Source organism: Oncorhynchus kisutch, linkage group LG23 (assembly GCF_002021735.2).
Source record: "Oncorhynchus kisutch isolate 150728-3 linkage group LG23, Okis_V2, whole genome shotgun sequence".
NCBI classification, from domain to species: Eukaryota; Metazoa; Chordata; class Actinopteri; order Salmoniformes; family Salmonidae; genus Oncorhynchus; species Oncorhynchus kisutch.
This window is the reverse complement of record NC_034196.2, coordinates 24,272,288-24,290,610: the sequence shown is the minus strand read 5'-3', so window position 1 is coordinate 24,290,610 and position 18,323 is coordinate 24,272,288. Positions and strand designations below refer to the sequence as shown.

General features: G+C 42.9%; 1 protein-coding gene across 1 annotated transcript in view; it reads left to right on the top strand.

Annotated features, from left to right (window-relative positions):
- Positions 1–4,275: 4,275 nt before the first annotated feature.
- The window catches only part of LOC109868140 (whirlin-like), a 125,598-nt gene continuing 111,550 nt past the window's right edge, over positions 4,276–18,323 (top strand). Inside the window, exon 1 of the mRNA XM_031802904.1 lies at positions 4,276–5,791. Within this exon, the coding sequence (XP_031658764.1) occupies positions 5,078–5,791 (714 nt within the window). The 5' untranslated portion in view covers positions 4,276–5,077. The remainder of the gene's footprint in view (positions 5,792–18,323) is intronic.

Genomic DNA, 18,323 nt, shown 5'->3' with positions numbered 1-18,323 from the left:
GAATGGGCTTATTGATTGGAGATGAAAAATAAATGCTGCTCTCATGGAATGGTATGCTTTGAGCACTACTGAAAGGTTCTATTTATAGTACATGTGAAAAATGAATACCATATGCTGCATTTGCTATAGGCCTATTGTTTACCTTTTTGTTGGTGACACTTTGATATCTTGATAATATGCAGCTGTTTAAAGGGAAAATCCACAGATGAAACAATAACAAAATGGGCACCCTGCCTCTGTTTTGGTAAAAGCTGAGGGATGTGCCTAGAGAAATGTAACCATTCTCAGATTAATAGACAGAGCTATGTATGCTATGATTGACCATCCATGATATAAAAAGTATTGTTTTAACCACGTTATGAGGCTATACAGTGTTTGTTTACATTTACACTGTTTACTTTCATTGGAGTAAAACAAGCTTATATTTTGTGTTCTCATGGAGTGTGACAGTTGAACTAAGCTCATGAGGCATTTACAAGTTATATTCCTCAAGAATCAATGCATATATATTGTCACACCCTGACCATAGTTGTCACGAATCCCGCTTCCTGAGTCTGTGTTTGCCTGTGTTTCTGTCCTGGTGTGTGTTTCCGGTGTCCTGGAACGCACCCTGTCTGGTTGCCGGGCGAATTAGCTTGTTGGGAGATCGATGTTCACCCGCACCTGTATCCCATCAGTAATCTGCACACCTGTCCTGATGATCACCTCTCCCCTTCAAAAGCTCTGACCTGACATCCATTCCCTGCCGGATCGTTAGCCATGAACAGTATGTTGTGCCATAGTATCAGCCTCAAGTTGGATAGAATTTGTTTTGTTGTTTTTTACGTATTGCTTGCCTTAAACTTACCTCCGTTTGTTCTGTCTTTAGTTACTCACCCGGATCGTTTACCCCATTCCCGCCTGGTCGTCGGAGGATTCCGCTACCCCATTGGATCCACCTATTTACTCCCATCAACTCACCACCGCTGCCCACTACGCCACCTGGATATATCTACCCATTCACATTCACTTGTAAATAAATACTCACCTTCTTCCTACTCTCCTTGTCCTGGTCTGCTTCTGGGTTCGATTTTGAAAGAACGTGACAATAGTTTACTTTGTATATTTCTATGTTTTGGTTGGTCAGGGTGTGAGCTGAGTGGGCATTCTGTTTCATGTCTAGTTTGTCTATTTCTATGTCTGGCCTGATATGGTTCTCAATCAGAGGCAGGTGTTAGTCATTGTCTCTGATTGGGAACCATATTTAGGTAGCCTGGGTTTCACTGTTTGTGGGTGATTGTTCCTGTCTCTGTTTGCACCAGATAGGACTGTTTCGGTTTTCACATTGCATTATTTTGTAGTGTTCGTGTTTATTCCTTTTTGTTATTAAACATGAATCAGTATAATCACGCCGCATTTTGGTCCGCTTCTCCTTCACAACAGGAAGACCGTTACATATATCTAATATATTGTCACGGCTTCAATAAGTAGAGTGCAGGAGTCAGGGACAGAGAGCAGGGTGGTTCAAAAAGATGTGGATCTTTAATATTCCAACAAAACCAGAGAGACGGTCACGCCACACACGCAAGGACGCGTAAAGTCCCAGTCCAAACAAACAGGACGAAACTGATCGGAAAAAAGAAACCACAAGAATAATCAAACACCATAAACAGAAAAACAAGCCCGCACAAAAGCCGGCGGGCCTACTGGGTTTAAATAGCCCACAACCAAATCTAAACATGAAACAGGTGCAACAAATCAGACAACTAAATGAAACAACTAAATGAAACAGAAAAGGGGATCGGTGGCAGCCAGTAGGCCGGCGACGAAGACGACCGCCGAGCGCTGCCCGAACAGGAAGAGGCACCATCTTCGGTGGGATTCGTTACATATATACAGTTGAAGTCAGAAGTTTACATACACTTAAATTGGAATCATTAAAACTCGTTTTTCAACCACTCCACAAATGTCTTGTTAACAAACTATAGTTTTGACAAGTCGGTTAGGACATCTACTTTGAGCATGACACAAGTAATTTTTCCAACAATTGTTTACAGACAGATTATTTCACTTATGATTCCCTGTATCACAATTCCAATGGGTCAGAAGTTTACATACACTAAGTTGACTGTGCCTTTTAAACAGTTTGGAAAATTCTAGAAAATTATAATGGTTTTAGAAGCTTCTGATAGGCTAATTGACATAATTTGAGTCAATTGGAAGTGTACCTGTGGATGTATTTCAAGACCTACCCTCAAACTCAGTGCTTCTTGGCTTGACATAATTATAAAATCAAAAGAAATCAGCCAAGACCTCAGAAAGAAAATTGTAGACCTCCACAAGTCTGGTTCATCCTTGGGAGCAATTTCCAAACGCCTGAAGGTACCACATTCATCTGTAAAACACTAGTACACAGGTATAAACACCATGGGCAACCTTCATACAGGAAGGAGACGTGTTCTGCCTCCTAGAAATGAACGTACTTTGGTGAGAAAAGTGCAATTCAATCCCAGAATAACAGCAAAGGACCTTGTGGAGATGGAGGAAACAGGTACAAAAGTATCTATATCCACAGTAAAATGAGTCCTACATCGACATAACCTGAAAGGCCACTCAGCAAGGAAGAAGCCACTGCTCCAAAACTGACAAAAAAGCCAGACTACGGTTTGCAACTGCACATGAGGACAAAGATCGTACTTTTTGGAGAAATGTCCTCTGGTCTGATGAAACAAAAATAGAGCTGTTTGGCCATAATGACCATCATTATGTTTGGAGGGAAAAGGGGGAGGCTTGCAAGCCGAAGAACACCATCCCAACCGTGAAGCACGGAGGTGGCAGCATCATGATGTGTGGGTGCTTTGCTGCAGGAGGGACTGGTGCACTTCCCAAAATAGATGGCATCATGGGGGAGAAAAATTATGTGGTTATATTAAAGCAACATCTCAAGACATCAGTCAGGAAGTTAAAGCTTGGTCGCAAATGGGTCTTCCAAACGGACAATGACCCCAAGCATTCTTCCAAAGTTGTGGCAAAATGGCTTAAGGACAACAAAGTCAAGGTATTGGAGTGGCCATCACAAAGCCCTGACCTCAATCCTATAGAACATTTGTGGGCAAATCTGAAAAATCATGTGCGAGCAAGGAGGCCTACCAACCTGCCTCAGTTACACCAGCTCTGTCCAGAGGAATGGGCCAAATTTCACCCAATTTATTGTGGGAAGCTTGTGGAAGGCTACATGAAACGTTTGACCCAAGTTAAACAATTGAAAGGCAATGCTACCAAATACTAATTGAGTATGTAAACTTCTGAGAAGTGTCAAAGATTTTGTTTTCGCAAACACACTTTCTGAATTTAAAAGTAATCCTCGAAGTAATCATCTAGTTTTTCAAAAGTATTGGTAATTTGATTACAATATTTTTGCTGGTAAAGTAAGAGATTATCCTTACTGTTTTGTTTTGTAATCCGTTACTCCCCAACCTTGGCTCTTTGTGATATTTCTATCTGCAACGCTTGCCTACTGAACATTGCCCTGCTCTTCTGTCATGTGGTTCACTTCTGTGTTTATTTACTATTTAACTCCCATCCATCAATCGGTCAGTGGACACAGTGGACTGGCAGGATAATTCTGACCAATGATAATCCAGTATCACAGATAGCCTACAATTAGACTGCTAGATGTGATATCATGTTTCCAGTGAGATAAGTCATGTGTAGATGTGTGCCACCTGCCATGCTACCCACTCAATGATAACAATCTCTGACTATAATTAGTAATATTGTTATCTCTCTACTATCACCGTTTTTTGGGGTTCTTGGTTAAAATGTTTACCTTGGCAAGTGTTAGACTGTGTCATTCTTAGACTTTTAGAATAGGTCTATTCACAGGGGAATGGAATACATTGTCTGTGTACTAAAGGCTATATAATTACATATGATCTCTGTGGTAAAGCCAATTGAAGCAGAATTTTCTCACTCACTGGATATTGATGCCATGTATATTTTCGGCCTTATTATTATGCATGCACCTGAGTGTGCGTGCATAACGGTTGCGTGATTCTGTAGTGAGCTTCGAATGTTAACATTTTCAATCAAACTAAAAATAACCCCACGCAGGTTTTTGCAAATTAGTGTTATTGCTGCACTTGGTGGTTCCCACGAGGGTGTGTTGTTGGTTACCAAGCAACGTATTCGTTCCACACGATCGGCTGCGTCATTTCCTTCTGACAAGCGATTGGAGGGAGGGAGCGAGACCCCAGACAGTACAGCAGCATTTAGCAGCTGGTCGGGAATCTTGCGGAGACAACTGCCGACTGTCAACGCACGGCTGGAATCAAGTAAATAGTTATATAAACCAAAAGCTACCAGGGGAAACATGAACTTTACTTGAAAATGGCTTAATTATCTTTGCGTTATTTGGAACACGTTTAAAGCTCGGGCTGGATATATTTGCAAGGGAAAAAACAACTCCACAATATGAACTTCGGTCTCCGGTAAAGGAACCAAGCAAAATACCAACTTCTATCTAGAACGTCTTGGGTATTATTTTCCTAATCTTGTGTTCATATAGTAGTACGTTTATCACTTGATATTAATTTGTAGTAGCCCTATTCTTTTGGCGCTCGAGCTTCTTGTGCCTGTTGACGAGGTGATATATGTGGATACCTGAGAAGCAGCTCGCGACCTTAATGCACGCAAACAAGACCAAGGCTATGAAATGTTTCTTCTATGTGCTTTAGTCTATTTCATGTGCCTCTTTGACGGTTGATTAGCCAAACGGAGTACTGAAGTTCATATCATAGGCTATTATTAAACTGAAAATCGTATGAAAATGTTATATAATTTATGTTTGAAATTCTAACATTGAAACGTTGTTTTAGTTATTGCTCGAGGATGCGATCAAAGACTGTTGTAATTCAGCCGGTTGTGTTACACAGCCCTCAGCCTCAGACCTAGCCAATATGTAGATTAGTGGAGTGGACGTCCTGCACAAAACGCTATGCCAGGCTCCGTTTTAAAGGAGCACAGCCCAGCGCTCTCGGCCTAATGACTAATGTCTCCCTGCTCCAGCGTGGCTCTGTGACCCAGTCACACGTCTAGGATGAGCACGGATCTAGAGCACATGTCGCTCAACTCCTCCTCGGCCAACTCTGTGGCCTCGAGTGCCCGCACGCTGTCAGCCAACGTCAAGAAGCTGCACAACGCGCTCAACCTGCTGCTTAACGACTTGGAGCGGGAGCAGTTCATTCACTGCCTCAACGTGTACCACTCCAAGCGTAATGTCTACGACCTGGTTCAAACCCTCAAAGTCATTCTCAATGCGCCCAGCAAACGCCAACTTCTGCCCATGCTACGGCTGGTCATTCCCCGCTCCGACCAGCTTTTGTTTGACCAGTACACCTCGGAGGGCCTTTACTTGAAATCGGATTTACTTGCCAGAAATGGGAGCGCCGAAGCGGTGGGCGAAGGTTCCAGTGCGAGTCCAACTCCCCCCGGATCTCAGGTTGCGCTGCGCAGCTCTCCGGATAGTTTCAGCACCTGCAGTGATGGGACAGCTCCTCTCGTACCGCTGCTCGGGAGAAGCTTCCTGCACGAGCCTCCAGGAGAGGTCCGACAGGTGACCCTGAAACGGCACAAGAGCAACGAGGGCTTGGGTTTCAGTATCCGCGGCGGCTCAGAGCACGGGGTCGGAATCTATGTGTCTCTGGTGGAGCCAGGATCCCTGGCCGAGAAAGAGGGACTGAGGATTGGGGATCAGATTATGAAAGTCAACAGCACAGTGTTCGATAAAGTCACGCACGCTGAAGCGGTGAAGGTAAGTGTGTGTGTGTGTGTGTGTGTGTGTGTGTGTTTATTGGCTGTCACGTTTCAGCCAAGCAATGTATGGCACTTAAGATAGCACAGTATAGAGTTAATACATAGGCCTACAAGAAGTAACTCCCCTCACCAGTCGCCAGGGTCACTAGCCTACACGTAGAGAAATATAATGCGCCCATGGGCAAGCCAAGGCCATGCAACCAACGCATGGATCCGGGGCCAGTGGCTTCAAATGTGCCAATGGCAGAATGATGTGCGTCGTTTACACTGGCCTGCGCCTCTGACCCCAAATCCCCATCTCCCTGATGTAATCAGGCCCCCTATCCGTGGTTAATCATGTATTTGGCCACGGTGGCTGAAATTGACCCCTGGAGCAAACAGGCGATGATTTATAACTTTCGTTATCGAGAGGAATTGGTTCATGTAAGCCCTGTAGCGGTTGACTTGTAGTCACAGGCCGGTTATTGTGCCGCCTGGTGTAACACCGGAACCTTGTAATTGAACACTGTCAACTAGGCTGTCCATGGTCGACTCATGTCTCCCATAATCAGTAGTATTTTTTTGTGTCAATTGAAATTGTACCGAAAATGTCTTTGAATCTTTGTCTCAACCGGCTATAAAGTTGACTTATTAACTGATAAGATAAGAGCATATTTATATAGTAATTTATCCATTAGATAGGTCTGATAAAACAAGAGTACCGTGTTGATGAGGTATTGAGCGCTGTCCATGGTGTTGAATAGTATGGATCGCATCTACCGCGACTAATGGTGCTAGTTGTGCTGTCCATGGTACTGAATCGTAAGTCCTCTATGGTAACTCTCTCTCGGTCTCTCTCTGTCTCGGTCTCCAATTCAAAGGGCAGGTGAAATAGATAATAAACAAAAGTTAAATAAACAATCAAAAATAAACAGTAAACATTACACTAACAAAAGTTGTAAAGGAATAGAGGCATTTCAAATGTTATATTATGGCTATGTACAGTGTTTTTAATGATATGCAAATGGTTAAAGTACAAAAGTGAAAATAAATAAACATAAATATGGGTTGTATTTACAGTGGTGTTTGTTCTACACTGGTTGCCATTTTCTTGTGGGTGGCAACAGGTCACAAATCTTGCTGCTGTGTTGACACACTGTGGTATTTCACCCAAAATATATGGGAGTTTAACAAAATTGGATCTGTTTTTAATTTTCTTTGTGGGTCTGTGTAGTCTGAGGCAAATATATGTCTCTAATATGGTCATACATTTCGCAGGAGATTAGGAAGTGCAACCCGGTTTCCACCTCATTTTGTTGGCAGTGTGCACATTGCCTGTCTTCTCTTGAGAGCCAGGTCAGCCTACGGTGGCCTCTTTCTCCCTCTCGCTCTCTCTCTCCCTCTCCTCTCTTTGACAGACAGACAGACAGAGAGAGAGGAAATACTTTTAAGCAGAACTTCATAGGTTTACAGCAGCATTGCTCGTTTACAATATGTTTCCTCCCACTGTACATCCTACCTCTACCAGCTCTCCAATGCTCCACTTTGTTTGAAACTTCCCCTGAAGCTCTTTAGCTGACCAGTCTCCTAAGAGCCTGTCTTGGCTCTTCTTCCTGGATCCTGTGCCAGGGTGTGCCCCACAGTCAGCGCTTAGAGCTTTTTTAGGATAATCTTTTCCATGACATGCTTGGCGGCGAGGACCAGCACCGTGACGGGAACAGGGTCATAAATCCTGCCCTCCTGGGGCCACGTCCAATCGGTTGCAGCAGAGAGAGACGTCTGTCTACCTACCGCTTAATCAGATTGATCTGAGTCTCTGAGTCTGTGAAACAGAGGAGGCAGGAGATTAAATTACCTTCCCTTTGGTTTTGCTAGTCTCTCCCTCTCTACAGTCTCTCCCTCTCTCCCTCTCTCTCTCTCTCTCTCTCTCTTTTCTCCCTCTCTCTTTTCTCCCTCTCTCTTTTCTCCCTCTCCCTCTCTTGGTGCCAACACAGCTTGTGATGGGCAGCTGGTCCCTGCAAGGCTGACAGCTCCTTGAGGATTACAATATGGAGAGAATTGAGTGCAGGCTCTCTGGGTTGGGCTGAGCAGAGGAATGGCCAGAAGAATAGAGATTGGGAAGAGGCCTAAGCAGAGGGTCCAAAGGCATCTCACTCTTTTGCTGTTTAGGAATGAACAGGTAGCTATCTGACTCGGTAAATTGAGTTCATACCAGTCACTGAGCATGATATGCTATTGGGATCTTGCAGCTGAAAAACAAACTCCACTAGGACTTGTGCTGCTGTCTGAGCTGCCTGTGTGTGGATGGCTGGGGGAAGCACTCCTGTATTTCTCTTCCTTCTTCTTTCTGTGTCCAGAGGTTCAAAGAGCAACATGTTGACTATGTATTTCTTATGAGACTTTTAGAGTACTTCTGTTGACTATTCCTCATAGCTCAGGCTACACTATAGGGTCATACTGAGTGGTCATAGCTTAAAACTTCTTAGGGCTAGGCCTCTTTTTTTCTCCACTTCCTGCCTGAATGACGTGCCCAAAGTAAACCGTCTGTAGCTCAGGCCCTGAAGCCAGGATATGCATATAATTGGTACCATTGGAAAGATAACACTTTGGAGTTTGTAGAAATGTTAAAATAATGTCGGAGAATATAACACAATAGATATGGTAGGAGAAAATACAAAGATAAACCAACCAGAATGTTTTTGAGAGAGAGATCATCCTCTTAGAAAGGCAAGAGAAAGGTCATATTAAGAATTTGCTCCCTGGAATTCTTATGGCTTCCACAGGGTGTCAGCAGTCTATGTTCAAGGTTTCAGGCTTGTAACTTCAAAAACGAATAAGAAATACCAGTTTTAGTAAAGGGACACAGTCTTGCAAATGTGTGTTTGCACGCACCATGAAGACATTACGCACCTGCTAAAATCAGTTTCCTATTGAACATACTACTTTCCGAAAGAAATATTATTGTTTGATTACATTTTAGGGTATCTGAGGAGTAAATAGAAACGGATTTTGACTTGTTGAAGCAAAGTTTAGGGGTAGATTTTTGGATTCCTTTCTCTGTAAATTGATCAAGTGGATTACTCAAATCGATGGCATCAACTAAACAGACTTTTTGGGATATAAAGAATAATTTTATCTAACAAAATGACACAACATGTTATAGCTGGGACTCTTTGGATGACAAATCAGAGGAAGATTTTCAAAAAGTTAGTGAATATTTTATAATTATATGTGAATGTATGAAACCTGTGTCGGTGGAAAAATATTTAGATGTGGGGTGCCATCCTCAGACAATCGCATGGCATTTTTCGCTGTAATAGCTACAGTGGGGCAAAAAAGTATTTAGTCAGCCACCAAATGTGCAAGTTCTCCCACTTAAAAAGATGAGAGAGGCCTGTAATTTTCATCATAGGTACACTTCAACTATGACAGACGAAATGAGAAATAAAATCCAGAAAATAACCTTGTAGGATTTTTAATGAATTTATTTGCAAATTATGGTGGAAAATAAGTATTTTCCCACCTGTCTTGGTGGGAAGTTGACTTTGTTTATGGCACGTTGCCTTTGAGCTTCACGGTTTGTTTTTGTATTGTTTTGTCTGCGTAATTTTTGACCATGAAAAGATCATGTACGCTCACCACGATGCACCTCGGTCCTCTCCTTCAAACAGCCGTGACACCCCTATGTTTTCTGCCCGAAATAGTTGTGGTCCGGGCCAGGTTTTTTTGGCTCACCATTTGTTGTTTAAAAGTAGGGCCAACCCACATTTGTAATGACAAGGGGGTCTGATTTGTGTTGTCCTCTCCACACAGATGTCTCAGGAAGAAAACAGAGGCCTGTACTAAGTGCTGAGGCCAGGTGGGGTCTGCTGTGTTCTCTTGATTCCATTCCCTTTTTTAATTATGAAGTGAATTATTTATCAAATGCTTTAATTATGCAAGCGGAGACTAATTCCTCTTGCCTCAGATTGACTGTGTTCCGGTGTGATTAATATTGAAATGTTTACCGGCGTAGATGAAGAACAAGGAGAGTAGAATGAAGATTTCATCCCAAATGGTACCCTATTCCCTATGTAGTGCACTACTTTTGACCATGGCTCTATTGGGAATAGGGTGGCATTTGGGATGCAGAAAGTCACATCCGTCTCACTGACCACAATGTATGCCTTGACAGCCAGGGGAGAAGATGAGGCTATCCTTCACACAATCTTTAAGCCATCATCCTTCCACTCTTTTTGTTGGCGCTCATACTCAAACTCATCTTTCTATGTTTCATTATCATGAACAGAAAACACAGTGTCTCTTTCTGGCAATGGTACTGTCTTTGTTGATATGATATGTTTTTTTCCCCTTTTATGCTGCTGCGTTATGCTTAGTATACGTTCTCCCTGTGCATATATCGGTCAGGTACGCACTCACACTCACCCACACACACACAAAAAGAACACTGTCAGACTGGGCTTCTCTCTGTCAACTTTTTTCACCCCCTGTCTGTCTCAAAGCACTGTTTGTGTTCACCCCAGTCTCTCCTGGGGTCTTCCACACCTGCCCTGCTAAAGGGACTCCATTGTGTCTGTGTAATTGTTTTACAATGGACTGCAGGGAAGGTTTGGTTCATGACCAACATGTCTCTAATCCATCACCTGTTCTCACCAATAATATCCTATATTCACTGCCCAGAGCTGTGGTCAGATATGTGCAGAAATATCACTCACACTATTAGTGTCCGGGTCGGTTCACTTATACAGTACTGACATTGATTTCAATGGATACTGTATTAGGAGCAAAGTGACAGTTAAGTTGTCTGGGTGGTACATGGTTTAGTTGACACCATGAAAATCTAGGGCTAAACTCAGACAAAGGAAACGCTGGTCTGGGACTTGCAGCTTTATTACTTTATCTGCATCCCAAATGGAACCCTATTCCCTATTTAGTGCACTACATCTGACCCATTTTTTAGTTCAGTGGCTTTTGGCAGATTTTTGTTTGATATAGGATTGGGATTTACACAGGCGTGCTGACACAGGTGTACACACACACACACACACACTTAGTGCCTTAGTTATCCTGCAGAGGAAAGGAAGACCACCTTGGCTGGTGTGTTGATGATCCGTTTTTTCTCTTTGAGGAAGAAAGAGGAGGAGAGAGAGGAGCGCATCAGGGGCTTTTCAAGAGTATCACACTGAAACATATTTTTGGTTTGAGAAGTTCAAACAAACATACAGTATCTCCCTCTTTCTCTCTCTCCCTCTCACTCTGTCACACACACAGTCACTGCTGCTGCTCACAGCCTGATGTGTGCCGCCAGCGAACAATTTCCCTCCAATGTAGGAAGAGAGAGAGATAGAAAGAGAGGGGGGGTGGGGTTTGACAGAGTTGCAGAATGGTATATGAATGGAAGAATGTCAAGGGATATGACTTCCTGGAAAGTTCTCTGATGTTTCACTGTGGTATACTCATGTTCAGGACCAGAAGTGTTCCTAACCACAAGACATGAACAGAAAAAGCCCCAGGGCCCTAGTTACAGGACCCAGGTCTCTATTGGCTGCCGTTAATGTGTTGCTAGTGTCGAATGTACACTCTTTGGAAAATTCGACTTGTAAAAGCCAGCGCTTTGGTATTTTCCAACTCTGGGTGTGTCCTTAAAACACGAGTGCTAATGTGCCAATTTCAAGCAGTGCTACTGGTGATATTTAAGACTCACAGAAAGCTGGTTATAGCGGTAATGCAATTGGTTATGGCATCGATTTTGCCAGTGGAGGCGCACAGTAGCCTAATCAGTAGCCTAATCAGTAGCCTAACCAATGTTTTATTAAAATATCACGAGCAGCAGTTTGTTCTTTACATTGGACATTCTTTTTGTCCATGCAGCTTCTCTGAAAGGTTTTGGACTCATTAAGCCTATGTGTCAGTTAAGAACAAATTCTTATTTTCAATGACGGCAAGTTGAACTTGCAACCTTCCGTTTACTAGTCCAACGCTCTAGTGCCTGTTCAGGGGCAGAATGACAGATTTGTACCTCGTACCTTGTCAGCTCGGTGAGTTGAACTTGCAACCTTCCGTTTACTAGTCCAACGCTCTAACCACTAGGCTACCCTGCCGCCCCTGAATGAAAGGTGTCAGTGACTGTAGGAAGTCAGTTTAGGAACATCAAGTTATTACAATATATTGCTTATTATTTTTCCTTTATTCCCCGTCAGGAAGTTGGAGAATTTAGAATTTTTCAAACACTTGCAAAAATAAATTTCCTGCAATCTCGAGCCATAATCATTATGCTTAATTCTATTTAAAAAAGTGTTTATTTTTTTGCATACCTCGAGGTGCCTGTATCCATCTTCTTGGGGGGGAAACTAAATATGCTTCTCTGCATCTCTGCTAAAATCGGTGTAAAAGATTAAAATGAATGTCTTATTTAGTACATTTAGTAATTGTTGCTTTTCTAAAGTCTACCAACATTGCCAGCAGGCATGCCAGCTAAGGTAGTTAGATCGTTATCAATAAGTGCATCGAGGACGTCGTCCCCACAGTGACTGTACGTACATACCCCAACAGGTAACATTCGCACTGAGCTAAAGGGTAGAGCTGCCACTTTCAAGGAGCGGGACTCTAACCCCACTATGCCCTCCGACAAACCATCAAACAGGCAAAGTATCAATACAGGACTAAGATCGAATCGTACTACACCGGCTCCGACGCTTGTCGGATGTGGCAGGGCTTGCAACCTATAACAGACTACAAAGGGAAGCACAGCCGAGAGCTGTCCAGTGACACAAACCTACCAGACAAGCTAAATAACTTCTATGCTCGCTTCGAGACAAGTAACACTGAAACATGCAGGAGCGTCAGCTGTTTCGGAAGATTGTGTGATCACGCTCTCCGAAGCCAATGTGAGTAAGACCTTTAAACAAGTCAACATTCACAAGGCCGCTGGGCCAGACGGATTACCAGGACGTGTACTGAAAGCATGCGCAGACCAACTGGCAAGTGTCTTCACTGACATTTGTAACCTCTCCCTGACCGAGTCTGTAATACCGACGTATTTCAAGCAGACCACCATAGTCCCTGTGCCCAAGAACACTAAGGTAACCTGCCTAAATGATTACCAACCTGTAGCACTCATGTCTGTAGCCATGAAATTATCACTCACATCAACACCATTCTCCCATAAACCCTAGACCCACTCCAATTTGCAAACCGCACAGATCCACAAATGATGCAATCTCTATTGCACTCCACACTGTCCTTTCCCACCTGGACAAAAGGAACACCTATGTTCAACTGCATGCATTGTTGAGTCTGGCATGACATAGTGCGCTAATTGGTCTAGTCGATTCTACTAATCCAATCATCAAACTGTGTCATGGGGTCAATAGATAATGATTTGTCCTATAGCTACAACAAGGATAAATCTACAGAGCATGATAATATGAAAACTTTGTCTTTGTATGCATCCCAAGTGCCACCCTATTCCCTATATAGTGCACTACTTTTGACCAGGGCTCATAGGTCAGTGCCCTACAGATGTAGGATCACAATTTGATCACCCTGTTGTTTCAGGAAATGTCCTGCACAGCAGGAAATGCAAACTTGTATTTAAGGTTTGAATAACACTTCTAAAGTTATTAATTTTCACTTTCAAATGTTAGACTTGATTTGCTAAAAATGGATCAACCCCTACAAAAATGTCAATTTATTATAATCCACACAATAATTTACATTTCCTGTTGCTGCAGGATTATTTTCTTTCTGTCAAATTAAGATCCTACTAATGTATGTAGGGATATATGGTGCCGGGACACTTGTATCTAGGAGATCCAGATAACTTCATTATCTCCAAGTTCCCCTGGGAGGAGCTCTGTCTCTCTCTGGGTCATCTGATACACGTCAGCCTCGAGCCTCCTCTCTCCCACATCACATGACCCTGGACACTCAGTCTGGGCGCGCACACACACACATACACACACATACACACACACACACACACACACACACACACATATTTGAGAAGGCAAGGAGACAGAGACACAGTGAACATGTGCCCTTCTTGTACTGTGCTGAAGAGCTCTGTGTACCACTGCTAGCTGTTTGCATTTGCATTGATAATGAGTGATCTGGGAAAGTATCCATTTAAAGTGTACAGGAGAGCCTGGGTGCCCAGTCCCCTCTCCTTGGAGGTCTGATTGGCTGTGTCCTCTGCTCAGGGTTACCTGGGTCTGAATTATTGAACAAGAGCTAACCCTTACCTCATTATCCGTGTCTATAAAAGAGGGAAAGAGAAAGGGTGTGATAGAGAGAGTACAAACCATTAAGCTTTGGGGGTCATTGGATGAATTTGTCCTCTGTGATTTGTATTTTTCATATTGCTCCTGGAACAGTGTCAGCTCTTAACCACACAACACTCCCAGCCAGAAACTCTCAGCTCTAGACTATATTAGAGACTGCCAATAGCTGCTGGCTTGCTCTAGTATTGATAATTGATCCAGTGGGTTTGTCTCTGTGTACTCTGGGTGTGTATTCCCCACACAGCATTTAATAGCATCTGTTGTTATTTGTGCTACATTGCCCTTCTGGTTTTGAGTCTGTGTCGTTGTTGTCACACACTCTAATCAATGCTCGGGCATGGGACAAGCGCTACAGGGCCAATCCATAATGTGCAAACCAGTCTGGTGTAGGGTCACACAAATTCCAGTGTGAACACTTCTGGAATACCTAGCAATTTTGGGAAAGTTACTGTACTTTTGCAACCGTTGTCTTGCTGCACCCAGCTTACCATGGCCATAGACCTTCACACCAGGGTTGGGGTCAATTGAAATGGAAGAAAAAACATTTGAAATAAGTAGCTTCCACTTCTCAGTTTATTGAGAAGTCATTTGATTAATTATTGGAATTTTCATTTACTTCGCGGAATTGACTAACTTCAATTCAAATTGACCCCCACCCTGCTTCACACACATATCGGTGACCCGACCTCTATATGGCCACTGGAGAGTCCGATCGGATCTGGACTGTGGGCATGTGTTTACATATGGGCGTGCAATGCAGTGCATATGTGTGCTTGCATGTTTGCATGTATGTGGGAATCTGTGTTAGATCATGAGTCACACAACTGACCCAGGTGTCATTCAGAGTACCGGGTCACAGCCACAGCATAGCCATTAAAGCCAGATATATGGTCCCTCTGTTGGCTTCCGAACTGGCACCCTAGTCCATATAATGCACTACCCTTTGACAAGAGCCTTATGCTCCATTACATAAGGAATAGGGTGACATTTTGGCCACAATGATACAGTGCATTCGGAAAGTATTCAGACCCCTTCTATTTTTCCACAGGTGTAAACATTACCATGAAATGCTTACTTAGAAGCCCTTAACCAACAATACAGTTTTAAGAAAATAGAGTTTAAAAAATATTTAATAAATAAACTAAAGTAAAAAAAATGTAAAATATAAATGATGGTCTGCTTGAAACATGTAGGTATTAAAATGTCAGTGAAGACACTTGCCAGTTGGTCCGCGCATGCTCTGAGCACAGGTCCTGGTAATCCGTCCTGTGGCCTTTTGAATGTTGACCTGTTTAATGGTCTTTCTCACATTGGCTAAAGAGAGCGTGATCACACAGTCGTCTCGAACAGCAGTTACTCTCATGCATGCTTCAGTGTTGCTTGCCTCGAAGCGAGCATTAAAGGCATTTAGCCCATCTGGTAGGCTCACGTCACTGGGCAGCCTGCGGCTGGGTTTCCCTTTGCATCCTGTTTCTATTGCATCCTGATTCCAATAATCATCCTTGAGATGTTTCTACAATTTGATTGGTGTCCACCTGTGGTAAATTAATTTGATTGGACATGATTTGGAAAGGCACACACATGTCTATATAAGGTCCCACAGATGACAGTGCATGTCAGAGAAAAAACCAAGCCATGAGTTCGAAGGAATTTTCCATAGAGTCCCAAGACCGGATTGTTTTGAGGCAAAGATCTGGGCAAGGGTACCAAAACATTTCTGCAGCATTGAAGGTCCCAATAACACAGTGGCCTCCATCATTCTTAAAATAAAGACGTTTGGAACCACCAAGACTTTTGCTAGAGCTGGCCACCTGGCCAAATTGAGGAATCGGGGGAGGGCCAGGGAACTGACAAAGAACCCAATGGTCACTCTGACAGAGCTCTAGAGTTCCTCTGTAGAGATGGGAGAACCTTTCAGAAGGACAGCCAACTCTGCAGCACTCCACCAATCTTTATGTTAGAGTGGCCAGATGGAAGCGACTCCTCAGTAAAATAACATGACAGCCCCCGTGGCGTCATTACGTCCTCTACCTACGTTATATAGGTACGTAATGACATCGGTTTTGCACATCGGCTTTAAACTAGACATCGGGCCAATGCCAATTGAGCTAATATCGGCCAATTCCGATATGCTCACCGATATATCGTGCATCCCTAATCAAAATGTGGAAAAAGTCAAGGAGTCTGAATACTTTTAGTATGCACTGAAACGTTGTTGGCTTCTTATGTTTCATTGTCCTCCAAATGCAGTTATCTATTTTGCTGTAAGGGAAATGTTTATGTTTGTCCTATGACTAATTTCTGTGTTCTGTTCATGTGCGGTTCTAATAACCAAATTCTGTGCCCATGCAAATGGCTGACTGTACAAATCCCACCTATAAGTAGCTGCAATTTGGCAGTATGGACAGATCGTGTTTTGTGAACAAATGAAAGATATCTCAGTTTCAAAGTCCCAGCTTAGAGAGTAGAAACCTTGTGAGGTGTTGGTCTGTCACATGTTATGAAACAGTATTGGTCGTCACATGAATAGAACAAACCGGTAATGATTAATTAATTATGCTAAATCATGCAAATATAACTTGTCTGAGTATAGCCGTATATAATACAACTACTGGGTCTCCCCAGGGAGAGCTTCTGATTGACATGTTTGCTATGGTGCATTGAGTTGGTTGGACCCTCTCCAGGGCGCCGCCAAATAATCAATGATTCATTTAAGATTGACTATGAGTGGCCCTGTGTAAGAATTTCCACGACAATGCCATTCTGGTAACCTGAAGTAATGGACTCCTATTGGGGCCAATACTGGGCACATTATATTCCTCCTACTGTTTAAAATTCCTCATTTTATTACATCAGGGAAGCACATTTACAGTTACGGTTTTCCTATCACCAATTTTGGTCCAATGAAAAAGCAATTTCCTTTTAAAATTAGAACATACAGTAATGCCCGTTTTTTTTTTAAAGCACTGGAGAGCGATGGGAAACTGAAGGATGATTGGGACGCCATAGACACGGATTAAAATCTCCTTCTCCTAATAGGTTCTGAAGTGGACTGGATCCAATATTACTAACATGTCCCCTATCTGGGATGATCAGCCTATCAGACACTAGATGACCGAGTCAGAGAGATTGGTACACAAGAGTAGGCTTGCATCCCAAATAGCACCATATTCCCTATATAGTGAGCTACTTTTGACCAGAGCCCTGGTCGAGCTCTGGTCTAACGTAGTGCACTATATAGGGAATAGGGTGCCGTTTAGGACACCACTGTCGTGTCTTTGGCTATGCCGGATTAAGTGATATGACATGCTATTCTATAAAATAATTTATCCGTAATTAATATCACCTGATTGAGCTAATCATGTAAATGTAATTAACTAGAGAGTCGGGCACCACAAAATACTATTCCGAATAAACTCTTAAAGACCTAGTAATATTTTACATCAATAGCAGTCAATATTAATCTTCATCTTAATTCAGTCTCATCTGAAAGTTGTAAATTCTTGGTTATCTGCACGAACCCTGGCTAACAATTTGAATCAGCAATACAAAATTGGGTTTAATTATTTATTTACTAAATACCTAACTACTCACACAGAATTACACATACACATATTTAAATCATAACTTGATTAGACATTACGTCATAAAGGAAAACGTCCCTAGCGGGCGGAACAGATATGATAGCTTGTTACACAAAAGAAAAGGGCTGGGTTTGAGTGAAAGAGCGGGAAGACTGAGGAACAAAGGGAAGAAGCTGTGCTATCGTAAATACAGTATCTTATGCATTCTAAATTACCGCCCATTTGGAAAAGGAAAATGCAATAAATATTTACTCTGAGCTACGCTTCGGTAGGTTGGTGGTAGATGGAAGGCCGTGTTACCCAACCGAGTCCTTTGAAGAATGTCTCTGATGGTCAATTGGATACGTTGTAGTAACGTCGTTGTGTGATAGACAGGATACTCTGTCTGTTCCTTCCTAACCCTCGTTTGCATCTGCTGTTGCTAACTCAACGGCTAGGAGGTATCACTTCTGTAGTGAATAAGAGTTCAAAGTTCATACCATTTGCAACCAAAGCTCACGCTGATGTTGGCTTCGTTCTGTAATTATTATCTGAACCATTCTGACATCGGACCGTCGTCCTCACATCATCGGAACAGGAAGTTATATTGTCGTCAAGGGCTTCTATAGGAAGGGAGAGGAGGGCGTGTTTGAAAGGTTTTATAGCCCATGTCCCTTTACAGGGGCGGGCCACTGATTGAGCAGAG